This window comes from Colias philodice, chromosome 16 (assembly GCF_061535455.1).
Source record: "Colias philodice isolate Cphi_HAF_F1 chromosome 16, ilColPhil1 Martin Lab GWU primary, whole genome shotgun sequence".
Classification (NCBI taxonomy): Eukaryota; Metazoa; Arthropoda; class Insecta; order Lepidoptera; family Pieridae; genus Colias; species Colias philodice.
In genome coordinates, this window is record NC_143101.1 from 4,917,082 (window position 1) to 4,940,921 (window position 23,840).

The 23,840-nt window shown below is 32.1% G+C and overlaps 1 protein-coding gene across 1 annotated transcript in view; it reads right to left on the reverse strand.

Moving 5' to 3' along the window:
* The window catches only part of Dscam4 (Down syndrome cell adhesion molecule 4), a 148,509-nt gene that overhangs the window by 43,862 nt on the left and 80,807 nt on the right, over positions 1–23,840 (reverse strand). The window contains exons 3-7 of the mRNA XM_089705302.1: positions 17,175–17,290; positions 7,439–7,637; positions 6,370–6,525; positions 2,653–2,784; positions 1,981–2,116 (exon numbers count right to left, since the gene is read on the reverse strand). Of these exons, the coding sequence (XP_089561428.1) occupies positions 1,981–2,116; positions 2,653–2,784; positions 6,370–6,525; positions 7,439–7,637; positions 17,175–17,290 (739 nt within the window). The remainder of the gene's footprint in view (positions 1–1,980; positions 2,117–2,652; positions 2,785–6,369; positions 6,526–7,438; positions 7,638–17,174; positions 17,291–23,840) is intronic.

The following is a 23,840-nucleotide window of genomic DNA, read 5'->3' on the forward strand; positions in this document are numbered from 1 at the left end:
ATATTACATAGTTTTATGAATGAATGATTAATTTCGATAAGTATCGATACGTCTGCATATTCCCGTGCGGTTGGCAGAGCGTAATCCCCGCATTGTTTTCATTTTTCATTCGACACACGACAGTTGCAGGCCTGCATCTGTTTGCTCAGCAAAGATGCGATATAGACCGGGAGATACTGACACAAAATTTCGAGTTATTTGTAACAGGATGGCGGTTCTACAGGGTTCTTAGTACGCAATGACAAAAAGAAAAACGATGGTGTGAACGCTGGTACCGGAGGCTTAGTCGCGTGGGCGTTAGTCGAACTTGCCGGAAAATAGCGAAAGTCAAACGATTTGTAACAGTATGGCACTTATTTTTCCTGTAAGATTGAGGATCAACGAATATAAATACAAAATTTCAAAGATCTAGGTGTTGGAAATCTTCACTTATATAAATTAATACTAAATTAATTTTTCAAGTATGACAGCACTTTTTCCCCCTACTAGAAGTATGGCAAATTTAATAATGGTCACATTTTATCAAATACTCTCCAAAAATCCAAATGCAATACTGGTACAAAAAGTTTGGCGAAATAAAAATTTTTTGCAGATTTTCGGCGGTATGGCGACCATTTGGAATCGTCCGAAAAGTATGGCATGGCGATTTTCGTAAATGGCTGCACGACGATGGTTATCTGTGCAAAAGTTAGCCTGATACAAATGGTTGAATAATTGTTTTATTTAAATCAACACATTCGCGTCGGTATGGCGGGCTGTAAGTCACACCGGAAAAGTATGGCATGACACTACCGCCTACTTCTTTTTTATGGGCTATCGGTAAATTCTAAAATTTTTGTGTTACAAATCGTTTGACTTTCGCTATTTTTCCGACGAGTTCGACTAACGCCCACGCGACTAAGCCACCGGTACCAGCGTTCACACCATCGTTTTTCTTTTTGTCATTGCGTAACTAAGAACCCTGTAGAACCGCCATCCTGTTACAAATGACTCGAAATTTTGTGTCAGTATCTCCCGGTCTAATACGTGCTTAACTTGTCAGATACAGCCGTGGATCGGGAGCTTTTTTATAGACACAAATATAGACACAAATCGTTTCAATACATACGTATGAGATAAACGTTTAGGTAATGTTTTGCTTTCCCTTTGTTGTAGATACTAAATCACTTGGAAACGAAATGAAGAATATATAGAATAACGGATTTTAAGTGATTTATTCATTAGGTACATATATTATTTAATCCGACGTTTCGTACACTTCACAGCAAGCGTGGTCTCGAAGAGACCATTTTTTAAGTTCTAAAAGTCAAATACACGCATAAAATCATAAGAAAATATAATATTATAAACATAATTATTATAAAAATTGACAATTTTCGACGATGTACAGTATCACGTGTTAAGTGTTAAATTATGCGTAGCACAAATAATAAGTAATACAAATTCATGCAAATTGTACGATACGGGATAGGCCTATAAAATAAATCTCACTCTAAAATTCATAAAATTTAACGTAATTCGTGCAATAGCTGGCAGGGACGTCATATTTACGGCGTCATTTCGGAGTTGGAGAGACATTTAGCGTAATAATATTTTGTTTATTTAATAAACCATACAAGGTTATTTAGATTGGTAGATATAAATACATTTAATAATGCTTTTACATAAGCGTAAATGAAATTAATATATTTATGAAAGTGAAAAGCTTTAGACAAATCATTTCAGACATAAAATTTAAACACATTATATCTAATACCTACATAAACACATTTTAATATTAACAGCCTGTTTTACTAATTTTTTATGATCGAATATGATTGATTTACAGTGATATGTTATAGATCTAAATAAGATGTGTACAATGAATAGAAATAAAAAAAGACTTTCAAAATGACCTCGAATCAATCAACTTCAAATCAAACCCTAATCTCTTGGTATCATATAACAATACGCAAAACAATGTGATTACTATCAAATTACCTGTATGTAGGAACTGGCCAAGCGTGTGCCGCGCAGGGTAACCGCACATCGTGGCCCACCTGCACCCTCCGCGACCGCATCTCAACAGCTAATCGCGGCCGCACCTCCCCTTTCGGCTCTGTTACTATTATGTGACCTGATTAAGGAGGAGACATCTTAATTACGTTTCGCTTTTGAATTATGACACTTTTAGGTGGTATCATTATATGTGCCTTGGTTGGTTGTTTCTGAAGGTGTTAGTGTAGTACCTATTTATGTTTCAGAATTTTCTAAAACAAACTAGCAATTAAGACGTATTCGCTCGCGTCTAAAAATTATTTCTATGATTTTTATTAATTACCTATTGATAGGTAAAAGTTGTAAAAGTATCGAACGTAAATTATTCTTCAATCGATCGATTTGACAAACTTGCTACTAGTTATACACATTACGCAAATACCTTATTATAGTGAATGAAACTTGAATCTTATATCTATTGTATTGATGGTCTCCCTAACAAGACCATTGTTCTCAAAATACCCTTAATGTCTCCAGGTTATATTACTTCAGAATAAAAGTAATTAATAAGAAAGGACCTTCATTAACAAAATGTCACGTTACCTTTATAGTAAAAGAATTTGCACGTAGCGTAATTAATATTATATATATATTTTAATTTTATAATAAACTTACCAAAATATTGACTAGAATATACATTGTTAGTAATTTTATCTCGAACTTGGCACCGAAACACGGTGTACCGATCCTCTGGACTCACGGCGCTTATGTACAATGAGCCGTCATCGAGGCGTTCGTAATTTGAACCTGTTTAAAAAAAAGTTGTGTTATGCCAGTACCAAACGTCAAAAGACGAAAAAAAAAGAAATAAAGCCCGCGAATTCGTTGAATGTTCAATGTAAAAATATAATTCTATTATTTTTTGTTAGTGGCAGAAATGTTTTAGCAGATTGTTAATATTAAACAAAATTTAAAAACACAATTTTAAAATTTGTATAAATATTCCGCCATATTATTCAAATTTAGAATCTGTCCAACGTTTAACGATACGAATTTACTTTGGAAACTCGCGGAGTGTATCAGACATATAATAATTTAATTCACCAAATAAACTCAAGGATTAAACTCTTAATTGCAACACCATTCACAGACATTAATTAAAAATTTCCCCAAAGCCACAAAATTTTCAAGTCTTTATTCCCTGAGGGCGTATGATGAATGACTCACATTGCTATAGCTTTTGCTGAAATTTCTTTCCAAGTATTTCTTATTATGGAAGGTTTCAGAACGTTTCTTAGACTAGCAATTTTTTTTGAGGTGTGTGACGAAGGCGTACCTATAGAGAGGTGAAATATAACAGGATGCGTAGTTGATCATATTTTCTTTATAAAATATAATTAAAAATATCTGTATAATGTTCTTTTTCTTATTTATTTTTATAAATATTTTTATCAAGGTCAATGTTAATGACACTCCTCTAGACGAAATAATCAAGAGAAAAGTAACTTAAAATAATGGGGTTATTGTAAAATGGAAAAGCAATGAATTAATAATATGAAAGTTCTTAAGAATAATACAAGAAATTGAACTTTAACTCGGCGTTGACAAAGTTTTATTAGTCCTGCTTTATAATGAACTTTTGTTCAATGAAGAGAAGTAATGCAAAAGACTAGAGAAGTTTCAAATAGGTTTTTTAATGTAGATTTATCGTTTATTTACAAATGCTTTTATAATGTATACAGGAACCTATGTGAAATTAGTAAGTAGGTAATAACTAATATGTGTGATAATATAGTATATTTTTTGTTATTAAGAAAATATCATACTAGGTATTGATTAATTATTTTTTACTACCCGTGGTATACAGGGTGTCCCAAAAAGTAGTGATGAACGGAAGCTGGGAGGTAGAGGACCTAGAGAGCTATCCGAATCACCCCCATGTATGTTATGCGATTTTTCGTATTTTCGGAGTTATGACATTTTTTTCAATTTTTCATCTATCGCTGAGTACGATGAGATTTTTATTTATGGTGACGTGACTTATTGCGCTAGATGCTTGATTTTTTTTTGTGTGGTAAGCTGAAAGATAGGCCAATTCAGTATGGTAACATTTACTATCGTTAGATCTTCGAATGGAATAAAAAAAGAATTAAATGCCAAGAAAGATAAAATTACCCAGTATGTTCACAACTTCAAGGGCCCATAAAAAAATAAAATCACATAAAAAAAGTTTTCCATTTGGCTTTTAAAAACTCGCTCTATCTATCAGGTAGCTACCCTAAAAATTTCATTTTATTATTCAGAAGGCTTCAATCGAAAAATTGAAATCTAAATGTGGTAAGTGCAAAAATTTTATTAACATGATGATCATTAAAACCAAATTAAAACCCATAAATAGGTGTTTAATTACCAGAAATTTTTAAAATAACCCCGCTGTTGCTCAATGCAAGTGCGACATCACCGTAAAAAGTTGTCTTTTAAATGTCTGAATGCCCTTTTATCATTTTTAATGGTTTCTTCTGCTACTATGAATTTCCGGGTTATTTCGTCCAAATTGTAGCATTCTCTCAAGTAGCCGAGGTCTTTTTAGTATCCCCATTGAAACAAATCAATGGGGTTTAGGTCGAGGGACCGTGCAGGCCAGGCTTTAAGGCAGGCGTCACCAGCGCATGCGCAGGCTGCAACGACCAATCCATCTTTCAGGGTATCTTTGCCCTTTAGCCTGGCCTCGACGGTCCCCGGACATAAACCCTATTGATTTTTTTCCGTGGGGATACTACAAAGACGAGAGACTGCCACAATTTGAACGAAATAACCTGGAAATTCATAGTAGCAGAAGAAACCATTAAAAATGATAAAAGGGCATTCAGACATTTAAAAGAAAACTTTTTACGGTGATGTCGCACTTGCACTGAGCAATAGCGGGGTCATTTTAAAAATTTCTGGTAAATAAACACCTTGTTATTGGTTTTAATTTGTTTTTATTAATCATCATGTTAATTCAATTTTTGCACTTACCTCATTTAGATTTCAATTTTTCGATTGAAGCCTTCTGAATAATAAAATGAAATTTTCAGGGTAGCTACCTGATAGATAGAGCAAGTTTTTAAAAGCCAAATGGAAAACTTTTTTTATGTGATTTTATTTTTTTACGGGCCCTTGAAGTGGAGAACATACTGGGTAATTTTATCTTTCTTGGCATTTTAATTCTCTTTTTTATTCCATTCAAAGATCTAACGATAGTAAATGTTACCATACTGAATTGGCCTATCTTTCAGCTTAGCACACAAAAAAAATCAAGCACCTTCCGCAATAATTGACGTCACCATGAGTGAAAATATCACCGTACTCGGCGATAGGTGAAAAATTGAAAAAAACGTCATAACTCCGAAAATACGAAAAATCGCATAACATACATGGGGGTGATTCGGATAGCCCTTTAGGTCCTCTACCTCCCAGCTTCCGTTCATCACTACTTTTTGGGACACCCTGTATAAAACTCTGAACAAGAGGTTATTTAAAAATTTAATTTAATTTAATTGGCGATTCTTCCTCACAAAGTGTCATATATATTTTTGAAGACAGATTAAAAACAATCAGACTGCTTAGCCATTGGCTATTCATATTTTAAGTATGAATAGCCAATGGCTAAGCATTGAGATATACATATATGGAGACGACACCGCCTAAATCACTTATGTTCCGCTCAACATACGCCACATGACGTATGTTGAGCGGTTTTTTTTAATGGTTTTAAAGTGAAACGCATCAAATATGCCTTCGTGTGTGTTACGATATTGCACAAATAATACAAATAATACGGAAAAGTGCAAAGGAATAACTTTCATCGGTAAGTACCTAACTAGATAATAATTTTTTAAACTTAGTTAGAACAAAAAAATGGCGCACAGATTTTGTTCGTGGTGTCTCCTCCATACGTAGTAATATTATCTCAATGTGGCTAAGCAGTCTTTTTGTATTACATAAAGGGTTTGAAACCGCAAATAAAGATCGTTTAATATTTTAATTATCCTACAGAAGGGTTAGCGAAATGGGTCTACAGATCCTTGACATAAAAATATATATTTTGTTAGAATTTTTGAAGGGTTACCTCAATTAGGTCGCTCAATACTACAAGGGTTGTTCAAGTTTTCTACGGTTTTGTTTAGCTACATAAAATTATATAATTTCTAAAATATAATTAGTTCCCTTGAGTAAAAATAGTTGTACCGTACCATATTCTATATTTTATCTGCATAACAATGACTACATGCCAAATTTCAACCTGATGGGTTCTGTACAAGAAGCTTAGTTTGAGCTGTGCCCTTGTCAGTCAGTCAATCCCCTTGCGTTATATTAAAAAAGTTATTGAAAATTCTAGAACGATCTTACCTAAATAAGGAAATACACTAGTTTCATCATCAGCGAACCATTCGGTTTCTTGCACTCGTTCGCTGTAGTGCGGCGGGACGGTGCAGCGCAAGATGGCGGCATTTCCCGCCATCACATATTCATCTGACACATGCACCTCCCATGGGACGTTTAGTACTGGTAATGTAAAATAATTTCAACTTTAAATAAATGGAAGTCAAGCTTATTTTTACATGGTTACTACGTGTTTGGAAAAGATGCACGAAAATGTGTAGGTACCTATTATAGTCCGGGATACATCGCCCATTTTTGCAAGTGATTACTATCAAGCTAATTTTTCGTGAGTAGCTTTATTTTCATGAGATGCCCAATAATTTCATGTACAAAACTCTCGATTGTGGTAGCTACCAGAGGAAACAAGGATAAAATATTTTGATTTGATGGTTCTCAAATATTATTTACTAACTGAATGTTTTTTTTTTGTTCAATCTCAAGATAGTTATCTAAATTATTCGAAAAAATATTTGTCCTACAAAATCTATGGTTTGATCAAAGAGTCCCCCTTTCCAATGTGTATCGATAACGAAGTCATCATAAATGATTACTAACCAGCTGATTTTTTTATTTTCACTTATTTAATACTTATATAATTCAACAGACATATTGTCCTACAAATTGCGTAATAAATATTTGAGAACCGTCAAATCAAAAATTTTTATCCTTGTTACCTCTGTAAGCTACCACAATCGAGAGTTTCGTACATGAAATTATTGGGCATCTCATCAAAATAAAGCTACTCACGAAAAATTAGCTTGATAGTAATCACTTGCAAAAATGGGCGATGTATCCCGGACTATTATTTTATATAATTTGTTTTTACTGATAAAATTCTTAACTTCTTCTCTCTTAACTTTATGTTTTGATGCAATAAAATTGTTTTTGAATTATTTGTAATAAAATCAAAATCTCTAGTAATAACTATCTACTACATATTTTATTCCAGCGGTTGGTACCAAATTATGTAGGTCAGTAAATTATAATAATTTCACCAAAAACTAACTTTACAAATACATTATCTAATGAAACTTACTGGCATGTACGTGAATGTTCTTAGATAAAACAGCGAAACCGCTGTTCAGCCTTAACCTACACCTATAGGTGGCAGTGTGGACATCTCGCCGGAACCTGTCAGCCGGGAAGGGCGGGAACTCCAGGGATCCGTTGGCCAGCACCCTGCGGAGCCCCGCCAGTGACGTCACCGGCGTGTTGTCTACGAGCAGCCAGTCCAACTGGAATGGAAAAATGTATGAGTATTGATGTTGAAGTACTGAACATTGAGCTATTATTAGTAATAGTATCTCAATGGTACTGAATTAATTTTATGAAATTTAATCAGATTTTTATTTTGTTGAAGAACAACAGAAAAAGTTCATCTATTATAAATATTACCAGTTAAAAATAATAGTATAATCGTTTTTTTTGTTGTTTGCCATTTTGAAGTAACTTCTACAGGGTGTCCTGTCCCACTATTGGTATACTAAGCGCGAAGGGACTTGTAGTTTTGCATACCCTGATCACGTAAAAAATACTTAAACAACAAAATTACGTCAAAAAATTTTTGCCAAATTTTTCCTAAAAAACCAAGTTTTCTTCTCTAGCTTCGCGCAACCGGCATATACCGCTTGCATTTTGTCTATGAAAACATAATCTTAAACGATAGCTCACGTGCGGGTGGCAAAGTTGAGCGGGTTGCTTGTTATGGGTGTACAGTGTACACATAGAGTTTTTAAAATTCATCTATTTGAAAAAAAATGCGTCTGGAATTTTATAAGTATTTTTTACGTACTCAGCGTATGCAAAACTATAACCTCCTTTGAGCTTAGTATACCGATGGTGGGACATCCTGTATATAAGTTTTAATTTTTAGTTGTAACTATATCATTCGTTTCTAAGTCGTTCTAATTCTAATAAATGCATGAAATAAACATAATGTTAAAAGCTTAGTTATAACAAACATTTCGCTACAATTCTAGTACCTAGGTGATAACATTTTTAGTTTGAATTGCATAAAATATTTGCAAAAGTTAGCTTTCTGGCTTGGTTAAATATTCAAAATGTTTCAGTGCAAGTGTGTAGAATGTGGCATCTTTGGAACCGCTGACTTTAGTTTGTAAGCTTATTGGACCTTAAAGTTTTATATAACGCTCAAATTCCTTAGTGAAATGTTAGTGTGTTACTTTATTGATATAATATTTTAAATCACTATTTCTTGGGCAAATAAACTAAAAAATAAAGAGCCTTGATATAGATTCAATTATTTAATAGGTTTTCGATTGTTGTCACAGAAAAGTTATGTTTGTTTAAAGCCTATCATAAAAATATGTCACTCAATATTAGTAATTTACTATCCTTATTCCTTAAATTATTCTCTCTGAAGTAGCCTACTTAGTACTTACTATGTAAATAAAGAATAAGTTAAATCAATTATTACAGCAACATTTAGTAATGCCAGGTATCATTTTAAATACCAATGAAGAGATATTAAAAATGTACAAAGACTAGTGTATTCCACGTGGATAACGCAGACTACAGGCTCATAAATGAATATTAAAAAAGTTGTTGATATGTAGCGTTTCTCGCGACAGTTCATACACAATAAGCCGTTATTTATAATCCTTCAGGGAATATTCGGGAATGTTATAAGCCCCGAAATTTCGTTCCCTCGTGAGCCTTTTACCGCTGACGTCTTTTTCCACCGTTTATCCTTGTATAAATTCGTTTGTATTCTGTCATATAAAATAATGATCACTACAAATTATTGGCAAGGTTTTGTCGTATATTTATTTTTGGGCTTGAATTGAAGCTGCAGTAAATGTTTGATAAAAAGTCTTACAAAATATGTTTGATTTGTTTTCCCTATTTTCAATAGTATTGCTTTGTGCTCTGTATTATAACCATTATGCATATAATAGTTATGCTCATTATTTAATTTCTCCGTTTAGTAATCAATATTCATTTGGTATCACCACAAAACAGAGAGCTCTTCTTTATGATATTATTAGGTATTTTTAGACTTTTAAAGTAGTTACTATGTAAGAGCAAATCAATAAACATTCGAAAAGTAATGAATTTAATCTACCTATAACAAAAACAATTTATGATTGATATTAATAGGTACTTAATAAATATAATTATTCTATTCAATAATCCTCATAATATTAATGAGTCATTAAAGTTTGTACCAATATTATGCACAAATGAAAACAAATTTCATTCAATTTAATAGATAATATTTAGTTTGAATGAAATCGCCAGTTCTATACAATACACAGACAATTTTATGAAAAATATAACGCAATTAAGAAAAATATCGCGCAAAATGTAATAAATTTGGTAGATTAATAATTAGACATTCAATTCTAACCACGTTTTATGAAGATCAATACGAGTTCTTAATTAATTAAACGGTATTCACTGCGGGTGGCTCATTTTTCGTTCGTTAATTATTTGGCGATTCTGCTTTGTTTTTCTTGTCCCACATTCCTATCTGGAGCACTCGGGCAATATAAACACGTCGGCATTTAAAGAAAGTTATAATTTCAGGGGTAAACAACTGTTTAAATTTAATATTGTATTTTGTATATTGTAATATTTAATTTTTGCGATTGTGTTTGTACTTTTTCGTAAGTTTTTTTAAACCTTCATCAAAGTGTTTGTAATTTTTATTCCATACATGAAAGCACTTGAAAGCTGTTTACAATTTTTCAGTGTGGGCTTTTAATCCATACATAAGCTTTAGTGTTAACACAGATACCTAATATAATATTATATTATATTATGTAGAGTTATATTTCTAATTTTTTATACTTTATCAAAAAATATAGACGAAGTCGTGTGGTTTTTATTATTACATTGTTACCTGAATGCATGAAATGCATACAACATATCATACCCCGAATATGCATAGCTCAATCATGCTTGAAGAGATTAGACATTACGCCAGCACGCTACAATTTATCAAACATATTGGTATAATTATTAAAGCGAATGCACCATTTTACAGTACATTTCACTGAAACTGTACGTCTTTCGTTGCTAAGTTGATGACCGCAACTGCGGTTTTAGCTTTACCAGTTTACTCGTTCCCATGTTTACATTACCCCCCTAGGACATATTCATTCGAAATTCCTAAATAACACTCTATGTATAGCGACGTTTTTGTACGGTTTTGTAGCTTTAGCATAGCGTACATACAAATAATTAATAATTCAAGTAAGACCTTGCAATCTGATAGATTCATAAGTTTGCTTCGAAAATCCCTCAGAGATAAATTATCTTAAAAAATCTCACTTACCTAATCCTCATCAAATTGATTCATTTTTTTATTATCTTGTTATAGAAAATGATTATACAGGTAGCTATTGTATAATATCAATGTATTACCTTCTATGTATTAGGAATAATAATTAACTTGCTTCAATTTAAAGACTTAATAAGAAACCACCTTTGTAATATTATTCTGTTTACTAGAACATGCGGTGTAGGTTCAGAAATAGATCAGCTATGACCTACGATATGAAGAAGGTAAACGTATTTATTTCTACATCAATCTTAATTCTCGATATTTCATTTAGTTCGCAAGACGTGGGTGATTGATGATCATGCGGGAGGCTGTTCATAAAGCTAGCGAGATAATTTAAAATATCAATATAGATTTGGAAGCGATAAAATAATTTCAAATTTTATTTTTATTTATTATCTACTATTGTTTACAAATATATTATGATTTATCAATTTTTTTCTGTAGGTAGGTACGTAATTATTTAATAATTTATTGATATTGATACATGTATATTATAAGTCTTAAAAATAGAATTGTATGAAACTGTGTCAATTTAAATAAATTAAATCCTACTAACTCTTTAAAAAGTGTGACTTTATGATAAGAATAATAATACTTTGTACAATTTTACCCTTAACTTAAAACTCTACAAGCGTGCTACAACTTTCCAAATGTGTGTAGTTTGGTTCGATTGCGTGTTATTCAGTATTCAAGACCACCATTGTTCATTATTCCGCTAGGACGTCCATAGAAACTTGTATAGAACTAATTATGTTAACAAATGCAATCTCGTGTTCGTAGCGAAGGCACAATGCGTTTCCAAGGCACCATCACACTGACAATACCTTCGTCTACACTGAATAATTGGTTCGCCAGCCACAATAAATCTGTGCTAAGCTGCTGTATGCTTTATCATCTCCCGGCACAATTTATATTAAATATCCTATTTCCGTGGCAACAAAGTCCACGCTTTAATAAATGTCACGTGACGTAAATGAATTGTGTAGAATTGTGGCCGGAATACATCCGTGAGCTTTTTCGCTCTTGTCAGCCAATATTTTTTGTAATTCCAAGCAAATGTGATGCTTGTTATGTTCTTATGAGTTTTATTTATAAACTTTGTGTATGGATGATAGATTTTGTGTAATTAAGGATTTCTACTATTTAATTTATCTTGGATTACTTTGAAATGAGTGTATCCGAATACCTGTGCTCTTAAGAGAGGTATTTTTACCCATTATTTCACACACAAATATCAGATTTGAATAGGATATTGAACAAGAAATAACAATTTTAGTAGATTTTATGTACGTATGATTTATATGTGGCATATAAGTTTAATATAAATTATGCAATGTGGTTGCGTTTTAATTTGTTTTTAATAACAATGGAAACTTAATTAACTAAAGGCAGTTATCTAATTGGATTTCCAGTTACAATTCCTCACTTATTACTTTGGAGGCTTCGAGATAAATGCTCTAGTTTAAAGTATAAACATAGATTTCATACTATGTCTAAATATTATTAAAAAAAAGTTTTTAATATCTTATATATAAAATTCTCGTGTCACAATGTTAGTCTGCATACTCATCCGAAACGGGTGGACCGATTCTCATGAAATTTTCTGTGCATATCGGGTAAGTCTGAGAATCGGCCAACATCTATTTTTACACGCTTTATATTAGCTTCACCTGTATGTTTGTATGTTTGTAACCGACTTCTTTGGGCGCGATTTTGACCCACTTTAAACGGCCAGATTTCGTTCAAACTTTGTAGATTTATTGAGGACCGATGGCAATACACTAATTTGATAAAATTTTCTATTTTTTAGTTCGGTTTTCTATAAAAAGCGTGTTTTTTTAGTTTTATTAAACTATTATTATTCATATGTACCACGGGCGAAGCCGGGGCGGACCGCTAGTACTAATATAAAATTGATCTACCGTAATCGCAACGTGTAAATTGTATAGGAACGAGCCATCTAATGCTATTACATACCTAATTGATATTTATTTACAGACAGACAATTAAACGCTTACCTACTTTTTAATTTATTACATTTATACGGATTCACGGGTACTATGTATCGTTAGAAATTACGTCTAGAAAACTTTTTCATTCATTTATTTACACTTATACAATTCACAATTCTCGCAAGAAATAAAAAGAAACTAAGGGGATGATCCTTTGAAAGTTTTATATTTTTCTTTATACTTTCGGCTTTGATGGAAGTTTAGTTAGCTGTTAAGAGTTCAAAACCTCTCGGTATTAGCCTCTTGCTCTTACAACTTCTGGATCACATTACGACCAAAACGGTATCCTAACATGTCAATTTATTTACCTATATCAATATAACATTGCTATCAAAACAGACGAAAATTGTAGTCTGTATTTTGAATTGAAAAATCTTGAATAAATTTTTTTGCCACACATATTTTTTATTGAAACTGAATTTCAATTATAGCGACTATAAAGAGGGTTATAAAATCCAATTATACATGGACGAAACAAAATTGTAACAAGATATAGACATCTTTTTACTCAGCGGTATAAGCTCCAATATATTTTTGCAAATTTCATTTTAGTTCAAAGCGAATAGAATAAAATTTAATCGGCACATTCCACTGGATCATCGGTGAAAAAAATTCCATTACGTAGACTTTATTTTATGGCGTTTTTATTCATTTTGCGCGGTTATGGAAAGCGTGTATGAGCAGAGCAAAGGTCGTCTATTTGAAGAGGACATGAGGCACCCGAGATAGTTCTAGTACCGGGTATTTGCGGAGGATTGTGTTCATATGCAAATACGGGCATATTTTCAATTTTACCTCGAAAATGCCGCATGATTTATTCCAAGTGCTACAGTTACGATAACGTTTTTATACGTTTTGTGTTCCATTTATGAATACTTTAGTATTCAGTGCTCTTGAAATGTATTTTACTTTACAGGATTTAATAAAGCGGCTAAGTTTTGCGATAAACGTTATTGGAAAGACGATAGATTAATAAAATTTCAACGTAAATGTTTAACGTTTAGGATAATTCTTTCGTATAATTTTAAATCAGTATAAATATAAATTTATCTCACGAGTCTACTGATGTTCAGGTACCACATAACAAATAATAATAGTTTAAAAAAACTAAAAAACACGCTTTTAGTTCGGTTTTCTATAAAACGCGTGTTTTTTATTTTTTTTTAACTATTATTTTTTTTATCAAATTAGTGTATTGTCATCGGTCCTAAATAAATCTACAAAGTTTGAACGAAATCTGGCCGTTTAAAGTGGGTCAAAATCGCGCCCAAAGAAGTCGGTTACAAACATACCTACAGGTGAAGCTAATATAAAGCGTGTATAAAAAGGTACCTTCCTTATTTTTACAGTATAAGTAGGTAGGTAATATAAACAGCAGACTTCTATTAAAAGTACCGATGAAATTGGAAACCATCATAACCACAACAGCTGACAGTTATAATTCCACGAAAGTTAGTATTAGTTTGCAAAATTACCGGCAGTTTGCGAACAAATCGGAAAATTACAAAAATCTAGAGCATTTTAGTGTTTAGTTTAAAAGTTTGCTATGGTGTGTTTTATTTATCATCATTACGACTTGTTACACAAAAAATTAAACTTCACAAATAATATTAAACCTAGTTAGATTCGACTGCTTTGCCTTGCTTTTTTTTAAAAAGGCACCCACCCGCCATCACAGGTTGTTCGCGCCACCTCGGGAATATTTTTTTTTGCCTTGCTTTGCTTCGAGCGCCTTTGCCATGTATGTGCTACTAAATAATAGAATATCAAAAAAAAGCTTTAAAATTCACGATCGATTTATGTGTTAAAAGTTAAAACAATGGAAATGGAATAGATATTTTGTTAACGAGATTGATCAACTTTGATTGAGTTATTAGAGAAAATGCGTACCCAGTAAAATTATAAACTTGTTTAATAATTCGCAAGGGTCTTAATACTTTAATATTCACGTCAATCAAAACTTACAATACCAGTATAATGAACTGTCGTATTTGAAATTCAAGTTAAGTTTTTGTTAAAGATCTTTATGACCACAGAGGTCATTGATATTGTAAGTATTTATAAATAATATTATGTGCTCAATTAATAATTATTAATACAAAATATATACAAAATTACAATTAATAAATTTGGAAAGTTTTCAATAATGCAATGTTCCATAGTATAATTATTTTATATAAATGTTAAATTAATGCAGGTACCTAAGCTTTGAAAGCGTAAATAAGCATTTATTCATTTTCTGTAGCTTTTATTTATTATAGGCATATTTAAATATGTATAATGTTCAACTAAAACGACTTAACATGATCATACCAAATAGTAAAGATCAACCCAAGTCGAAGGAGCTAGTGAAAACTTTTCCGAGCATTCAATTTCTGCTCCGCTCTGTTATGCCTTCCCAAAAATGTCAGCGAACCAAAATCTGTGCTAATATTCAATTTCGTAAAAGCAGTGCCGGCACTTCATTAGTTTTCTATCGCGACCCCTATTTCGCGATTGTCTGCAACTCCCCTTTTGCCCTCCGAGATAATGTGACCCCTTTACTTTTGTTTGGGATTTTATACACTTTTTGCTTAGCTTTCTTTGCAGGTTTTTCGCAACCGTTGATGTCGCGGCTAATGAATGTATTTTCTGGGAAAATGTGAAAGGTCTTGGGACAGTTTGGTTATAATTACTTTTTAACACGACTGCTAAAGGAGTAGCATTATTTCATAAAATAAATTGAAACCGTTTCGTATTCTAAATTAAACAAATATAATATTTCATTACTTTTTAAAGTAATCTAATGTTATAAAAATGTGACTTGCTTCAAACTTGTAACTTTTTAATTAAATTTTCTCTCCGTTTTTGTTCAGAAGAAACAGTTAATATTTCTTAGTAATAGGTAATTATTTTCTTATTTACCACTATGTTATAAAATGTTATTCATTATTGCTAATTGATTATTAAGATACATCTTTTATTTGATATCTAGATAGCAAATACCTACTGGAATTAGAAAATTAAAGGGACGTAGTTACCCGTCAATTATAATTGAGAAATTTAGACAAGCGATATGGTTAGACGCTTTCGGGAATGGCTGAGAAACGCCGCAGTTATCTAATGATTTATTCATATTTATGAAGATATATTACACCAAGACAGTCGTGTTCTATCAGTAAACTTGTTCACAAAATAGGGTTATCAATTCAACAAAGTATGACAGGTACTAATAATAATTTGAAACTTTAATACCTACGGGTTACTAACATTTTTTATGTAGATATTGGTAAGTATGTGAGACAGTGAGAACCTACTTACTACTAACTACTCAGCGATAATTTCTTTCGTGGTCACCAGCTAGTTTCATATAAAAGACAATATGCAATAGGTATCGATTTTATTTAATTTTTCCTTTGTGAACAAGAAAACTTCCAGAAAACTATGCCCAGTATCTACCACAACATAGCTTCATAGCTTCTGAAAAATACGTGCACATAAATGTCAAGCCATGTGCCGCCCGCCTGGTCCTAAAATACCCTCATGTCTGTCGAACATTCGAGAACCTTCCATACGATAAACTTAGCGTCAACCCGCCCATCGGTTCTGTATTTTGTGAAAGGCTGGGCGCATATCTTTATTTCCCGGTTGGTCTGAACGACCGTAAACTTCGGGAACTCGCTTGAATGGGGAAACTTTATACATATTTGACTTCGCTTAGCAAGGAGTACACAGTTTGAATGCGGTTAAATGACATTAATTTGTTGCTCGCCCGCACCAAGAGTAAGTAAACCTTAATTTTTGTTTACGCTTTATATAAACCAGAGCTTTAAATTTTAATCTACTTTCCCTGAAAAACTAAATAAATAATCATGACGTAGACATAGATTTAATTGCTAAAATGGCATTGATTGGACATTTTTTTAGGTCAACTTAATTGATTTACATACATTACAGATACATTCATTTCATAAAAAAGAAAACGAAAGTCTTCTCTGAATTCTGTACAACTACGGTATTGAAATCAGTAAACAAAATTTGATTTATCAGTTGACATAAAAAATAAACCTTTCGCGCAACAAAATTGAATTCTTCATTATAATCGTGTCACATATTTTATAAGCGATATATTATTATCATATGATTTAGTAAATCAGATTTACATCCTTTGTAAATGAGACGACATATAGAACTATATGTTTTTATCCTAATTTTTAAGCTTTTCGCCCATGGTTTCGCCCGTGTAGTCTAAGGAAATCCGGCATAGTCCCCGTTCCTGTGAGATTTTCGGGCTAAAAACTATCATGTGTCATCCAAGTTATCCTCTAATGTGTGCCAAATTTTATAAAAATCGGTCCAGCAGTTTTTGCGTGAAGGTGTAACAAACAAACATTCAAACTTTCGCATTGATAAAATTAGTAGGTCGATTAATGTTCAAGTTACCACATACTTCATTTGGTTACAGTATTTACCTCGTACTGGCCTCTAGTAGAACACGTTAGAATGACGCCGGTATCATTGGTGAACTCCACATGATGCTGCGGCTCCGAGATGGTCAGCCGACGAGGCTCTGGAGATGCTGGCACTGCTGCAACAAGGGATAGTTGTGATTAATAAAATTTAAGCAGGAATTAAGGTTTCCACAGGTAATATAATACTACGCATAACATTTAACCTAAACTGCTCACACCCGTTACGTTTCAATAACATATTAATATTTTTTAAGTATACAACGCTTTATACGTCTTGACATTGGCAAATAGTCACAACTTCTTGCTACGAAGAAAAAAAGTACACAAATATTATTATTATAAATAAATATATTATATCTATGAATAAATACTCGTCAAAACACATTAAAGCTCTGTCTGGTTCAGACAGGTAACAAGATATACAGTGAAACCTGGTTAAGTGAGACATCAAGGGACCTGCAATGTCGTTTCACTTATAGAGGTATTCCACTTACCCAGTGTCTCAGATATACAGGTATAAATAAATATCTGTCTCATTTACAGAGGGGTGATAACTGATAACGATTGTAGCTTTCGTTTTGACATTTTTCAAATAAACATCTGTATGATAGTAAAGCGAAACTAAAACTGAAGGTAATTGAAGCTCAAAATTTGTACTTACGTACTTGGAATTACGTGTGGAATTTGTGGGTTGAATAAGAATGAGTAAACAAACAATTTTGTCTCAGTTACAGAGGTTTATGCATATAAAATTTACTCGCTGTCTCAGTTATAGAGGTAACTATTTTGATAAATCGAAAGAACAAATCCCAGATATAGAGGTTTACCTCGTCCCACTAACAGAGGTAATTCAGTGCCAAAGTGTTGGGACCTCAGCATGAGTTCCAGTTATGGAGGTTTCTCACTTATCCAGGTCCCACTTAACCAAGTTTAACTGTATTAGTAAAATAAATAAATTGTAGAAACATCCATATACCTATTTCGAAATCCTAGAAAAATATTAAAGTCAATCTTTTTCCCAAGCTCCAAAGATAGCGTCATTAAAAAGGCTTTCCGAAATAGTAAGTTCAAATGCTAAATAACAAATTTATGTGTAAAAGTACTTGATCAAACATATTATGCCCTTGAATTTTGAATCCCACTCATTGGTTTTACAATTATTCTATCCATTGACTTCACATTAGCATTGGAGAAGATTTATTAATTAGGATTCATCAATGTCGACCTATTTAGGTCAACAATTCATAATTAAATTACACACACTGAACAACTAAACAGCTAGAGAATATAAGTCTGTTTTTAATTTCATTGAATCGAACGTAATACCAAACATGTCTCCTGTCTCTATAATCGCTTTAGGTATCTATATAACAATCTTTAATGCTTTAATATTTAACTTTGAAGCAATAAAATCGATCAAATTTCCTGAACATATCGCTGATTGAGGGTTCTACAAGGGAAGTTAACCGTAACACGATTCTTTGATGGCCGGAGATATATTTAGAATAATCTAACTAACGATTCAAAGGGTTCCGGTTTATATTTAATCAGTTTCATTAAACTGATAAGTTTAAGTGTGATTCATGTTTTAATAAATCAACTTTCTGAGACTACACTCTGGTCGATAAGTGACGGAAACGTGGAATTAAATCAATTGAATGAATAAATATAAGTAAATACAGAAATCAACAAGAAATATTATCTATAGATATAAGATTTCTAACAATTCGTGAAGAGTTTTCTTACCGATCGCAATAAGCATTTTTGATCGGATTTATAAGTTTTATTTCAATTCTCTTTTATAAGGACGTAAACACTTCATAATAACTAGTTTATTAAGATTAACGAACTTAATATACTTAATAACATATAAGATTTATTGATAAGAAACAAATGTAATTCTACAATCAATCTGGCAAAATATTCTGAATTGTAGCCAGCAAGCACATTACCGCTGTGATGACTTCAGTCCAATAAACAGAATTAAGATATCGACTATTCTGGGAATCTCAGACACCATCGTTCTGGTGAAACCCAAATATGAGCGTTAGCGAAAGCGATTTAAACAATTATTTAACAAAAGCAACCTCAAATGAAGTACAATTGACTATTTTAACCTATGATTTTAACCATATAATAACATACATATCGAATCCCTAACTTCATAATAAAACTAATATTATGTTCATATTATATTCTAGATATATCGTGCAGTGTAATTATTTGACTCAATATGAATAAGGTAATAGTAGTCGACTAAATATGTCTTGTCTTGTACAAATATATTTGTTTCTAGTAGAGATATTACAATAGAATATTCTGATTGACTCCATAATTCGAGATTCCGACAGAAATATAAGTGGAAGTGAAGAGTTAAATGATATGAATTCCAGCTCCAATGTGTGAAACATGATAGCATTATGTAAATATGATATCATTTTATCGCACAATTTTGGCGAAAGTCAAGACTCAACTCAATTTCTTTTCCTAAAATAGTAGTTTATAAGCGTGGTGGTATTGGAAGCCTTAAGGCTAAATGTGATCTTAGGTCATAATCTAAAAATCTATTTGCAAACTAAATACCACCCACAATTTAAAAGCTTTTCTTGAAAGAACAACAGACACCCAATTCTTTATATTAATTGACTTCTTCAAAAACATTATACAATTTAACAAGTTACATCCTATACATATTTCTTTGAAGATTTAAATTGTTAGACGGATTGTTAGACGGATACAATCAAATGAAAGTTATATACCATCCGCTAGAGCTATGTCTCTCAATCCCAACCTTTAGGTACGTTCGCTCCGCAAGCCACAGTTTTCGATTTCCGTTTAATTTCACTGGAACCGCGACTGCCGTCTGTACCTGGTATATATGTACAGCTATTAGGCTCCACCTGACACCTCTAATTGCGTTATAATGAACGTGATGTTAAGCGACGGGAACGGCAACTTTCGTGCTTGTTTACTCTACACAATATACGAAGTTTCGTATGATATTCGAGGCATAGTTTGTTTTGCATGTTTAGTTGTAGAATTGTTCGTGGTTCTATGTTTGTTCTTTTAGCATGACTGAAATGGTACGTTTGTCCACATCTCTATGGTTAAATTGTAGCGTTTAACAATGAAGATCAAAATAAAAACAGGGAAACAAAGAGCGCTGTAATTGATTCCATACTTAATAAATTCCTTCGACTTTCAAAATTTTAAATGTGTACTATAAAATTTCTAATGTATCGAGGTTGCACTATAATATTGAATGAAAGAATAAACAAATAAAACTGATGGAAATTTTGCCGGAACGGGCTGTAATTGCCAAAAAACCTTTTGTTCTTCGGGCTTGTACATGTACATGTAACGATATACGAGTTATTTGAAATTAGTAAAAAAAACACAAAGCCGGAAGCTTTTCAGACAAGGGGAAATTAAAAGCTTGTAACTGAGCTATTCTTTTATACTATTTATTATCAAATTTTTTAAACAATTCGGATATTGCCAATTTGATTCATCGGAGTACTGAACTATTTTTATAATTGGGCAAACTGAAATTTGAAGCATTGAATTGTTAATTAGCACAGTATAGATATATTTATACTATGTCCATTGTTCATTTTCAAAGAGATTAATGTTATATGTGTTAATGTTAAATATTAATCGTAGATGAAAATAATATGATAAAGTTATTGGCTACAGAATTACATTCAATCCGAAATACCATTGTTAAGATTGGACTCATTGTAGACTTTACAAAATTATTGTAAATTAAAACGATTTTTATATTGAGTTGAATGTGAGTAAAATGATTGTGCTAAATTATACAATAAGTAAATTTTATTAATTACAGCATAAATGTTATTATTAACAAGTATAGATTATATAGGACTACTACAGAAGGTATTCATTAATACATCAAAGGAAGATCAAAATCCATTGAATGATATTGTACAATGTATAATGTTAATATACAAGAACAGGAAATTTGAGATTTATTAAAATTCCATTTGTATAGTTGGTACATGAGCTTTTGATAATAAAGTATTGATTAAAGTTAAGGTTCGTTATTTAAACGAAATGAAATACTTGAAATGGAAAATCCGAGCTATAAATTCGTAACAATTTGCAAAATCTTAAATTGTTAAGTCCTAGCTTTCTTATTGTTTATTGCTTTATTATTGTTTGTGGTAAATCAGTGTTATCCCGAAGATCCGTTTGTTTATCCAACTTATAATGCGACTGTATCTCATAACCATTTACGTCCGTGGATTGTTCTAGTTCGTGGAAATGTTGACGTTCTTGACATCTTTACTACAATGGCGGATAACGATCGGGCTTATCGGAAATCATGTGGAGGGTATTTGTTGTAAGAGATATTATGTGACCACGTGATAATGATCATTATTTGTAAGTTTGTGAAATTAGGAAGATTCTTTTAAATATGTCAATCTAGGTACCTAAATGTAAATATTAGGTAGGTAGGTATAAAATAGAGGTAATTGATAAAATTCCTTTGGAACCACATAAAACTACTACCTATATTTGGAATGTCTGGGAATTTTGGGCCACGATATTTTCCTTTGACAAGTTTTTCCTAATATTTTCATAAGCGTGGATATTAACATTTATTTTCAGCCAATGATCCACTATTGGCTGTTTCCTTTGATAACGCTTCCTTTGTTTCGAAATACGTAAACTGTAGATTTTCAGTTATGTAGGTTTAATTACAACTGGCCGCTGAACATCTTTTCAAAGTTCAGTGGAGGCTAAATATTGCAATGCGTAGCTCGGATCGCTCATTAGCGGGACAATAGGCCTGAACACAAAAGCTTCGCATAAATAATCATAGATACACGCACACTTCAGTTCGTTGGTGGCCGCCGTAGCTTACTTCGTAGCGGAGATCATTACATAGACGCCGGTTGCAAATGACTAATGCTTTGAATTATGTTAATTTAATCTGGTAACCGCTCTATGCTTACAAGGTGCAAAGACCCCATTTTACCCCTTGATCTCCCGATACTTTAAACATTCTAATTGAATTTTTTAAATGTTAATTTAGCCCTGTAAAAAATGTTAAACTTATTTCTCTTTTAGTTGTTATTTATTCTACATCGTAAATGGTTTGATAAATTTGTTTGTACTTAATATTGAAAAACATACTTTTGTTAGTAGATATTATATAGTAGATATTTTTATCGTCATCAAAGGCTTTTAAGAAATAAATACAATCTTTATAATTTCGAGATTATTCCGTAAGAATGAATACGATGAAAATGTTTTGTGTTTAATCGTTTAATGCGACGAAATATTTCAACGTTTATTTTATAGAACGCGTATCGGCAGCTTTCAGCTTTCAGATTCAGAAAAGATTTATATGATTTAAAATTTAAAGAAGTCTTTATAGAGGATGTTTTATTTCATTAAAATTGAAGCGTCGAACGACAGTAGATCGTTGGATGAACAAACTTCTTAACTTGTTATTGTTGTGTCGAACTAGGTGTGATCGAAATTCGATTTCAGATAGTTATGGGAAACTTCCGTAATAATTTTGCGATATAATAGATTTTTTATATTGAACGTTTTTTTGACAGAATTTTTTTCCTTTTCGTTAACACTTGGGTATGTTATTGGGAAATACACCCAGAAGCGGAATATCGTCTATTTTCGATATTTAAAAAGACATAGATGCTTTTTTTTTAATTTTATAACGAATTACGAGCAATATAAAACGCATTTAGCCAATTCAACGCTTAATTTACAAAAATACAGGGAAGATGTTTTTAAAAACTCTCAGTTAAAAAAACTATAGATTGTTCAACCGTACCAGACTCATTACGACGATAGACGCAAAAAAAACTTTCATAATGGTGCAGTCTCATCGCTATTTAATTATATTAAAAGCACGAACTAAATGGACTTGATATTGCAATTATACAAAATGTTTATGTTGCTCGCATATCGTAATAGTGCACGTTGGTTTTCATATTTCTACGTGGTTTTGAAGAAAAGTATTAATACGTATCTGCAAATACTGGGAAATGTGGACTAAGTCAATTGGAATATTTACGATAAAAGAAATAAGGGAGTTACTCCATTTGTCTTAATTTGGGAAACGTAGAAATATTGCCCCAGTCTGTTCAACTAGCTTTTAACCAACGTATTTGTATTCGGATACAAAACCGAAATCACAGAAAGTATTGATTCAATCCAAAAATGTTGGATAAAAGTCTGTTCAAGAATGATTTATTCAGAACACATGACAATTACGATTACATAATTGTTATTTCGACATTGCAATAAAATCACGTTTTATGTTTATTAATTTTATGTAAGGTATGTACTTACGTCATACCATGTATACTTATCACATAATACTAAACTTATTATATGATAAATAATATATAACTATATAATGTATTCTATAGTTTAGGTGCAGTCTCACATTCAAGAATTCAATATTCCATTCAAGACATGCCTTTGGTAGAAACGACACCTCGTCTGAATCATTGCATAGTATCAGGGTATACTCGTATTTCATAGTGTTTGGACGTAGACGATTGCTATCTTGATAAGCCGTGATTTATTATTCTCTTGTGTATTATTCTACTGAAGTACAAGGAACTTGAGAAAATAAGAAGTCTGCTGTAAAATTGTAAATTTCCCTTA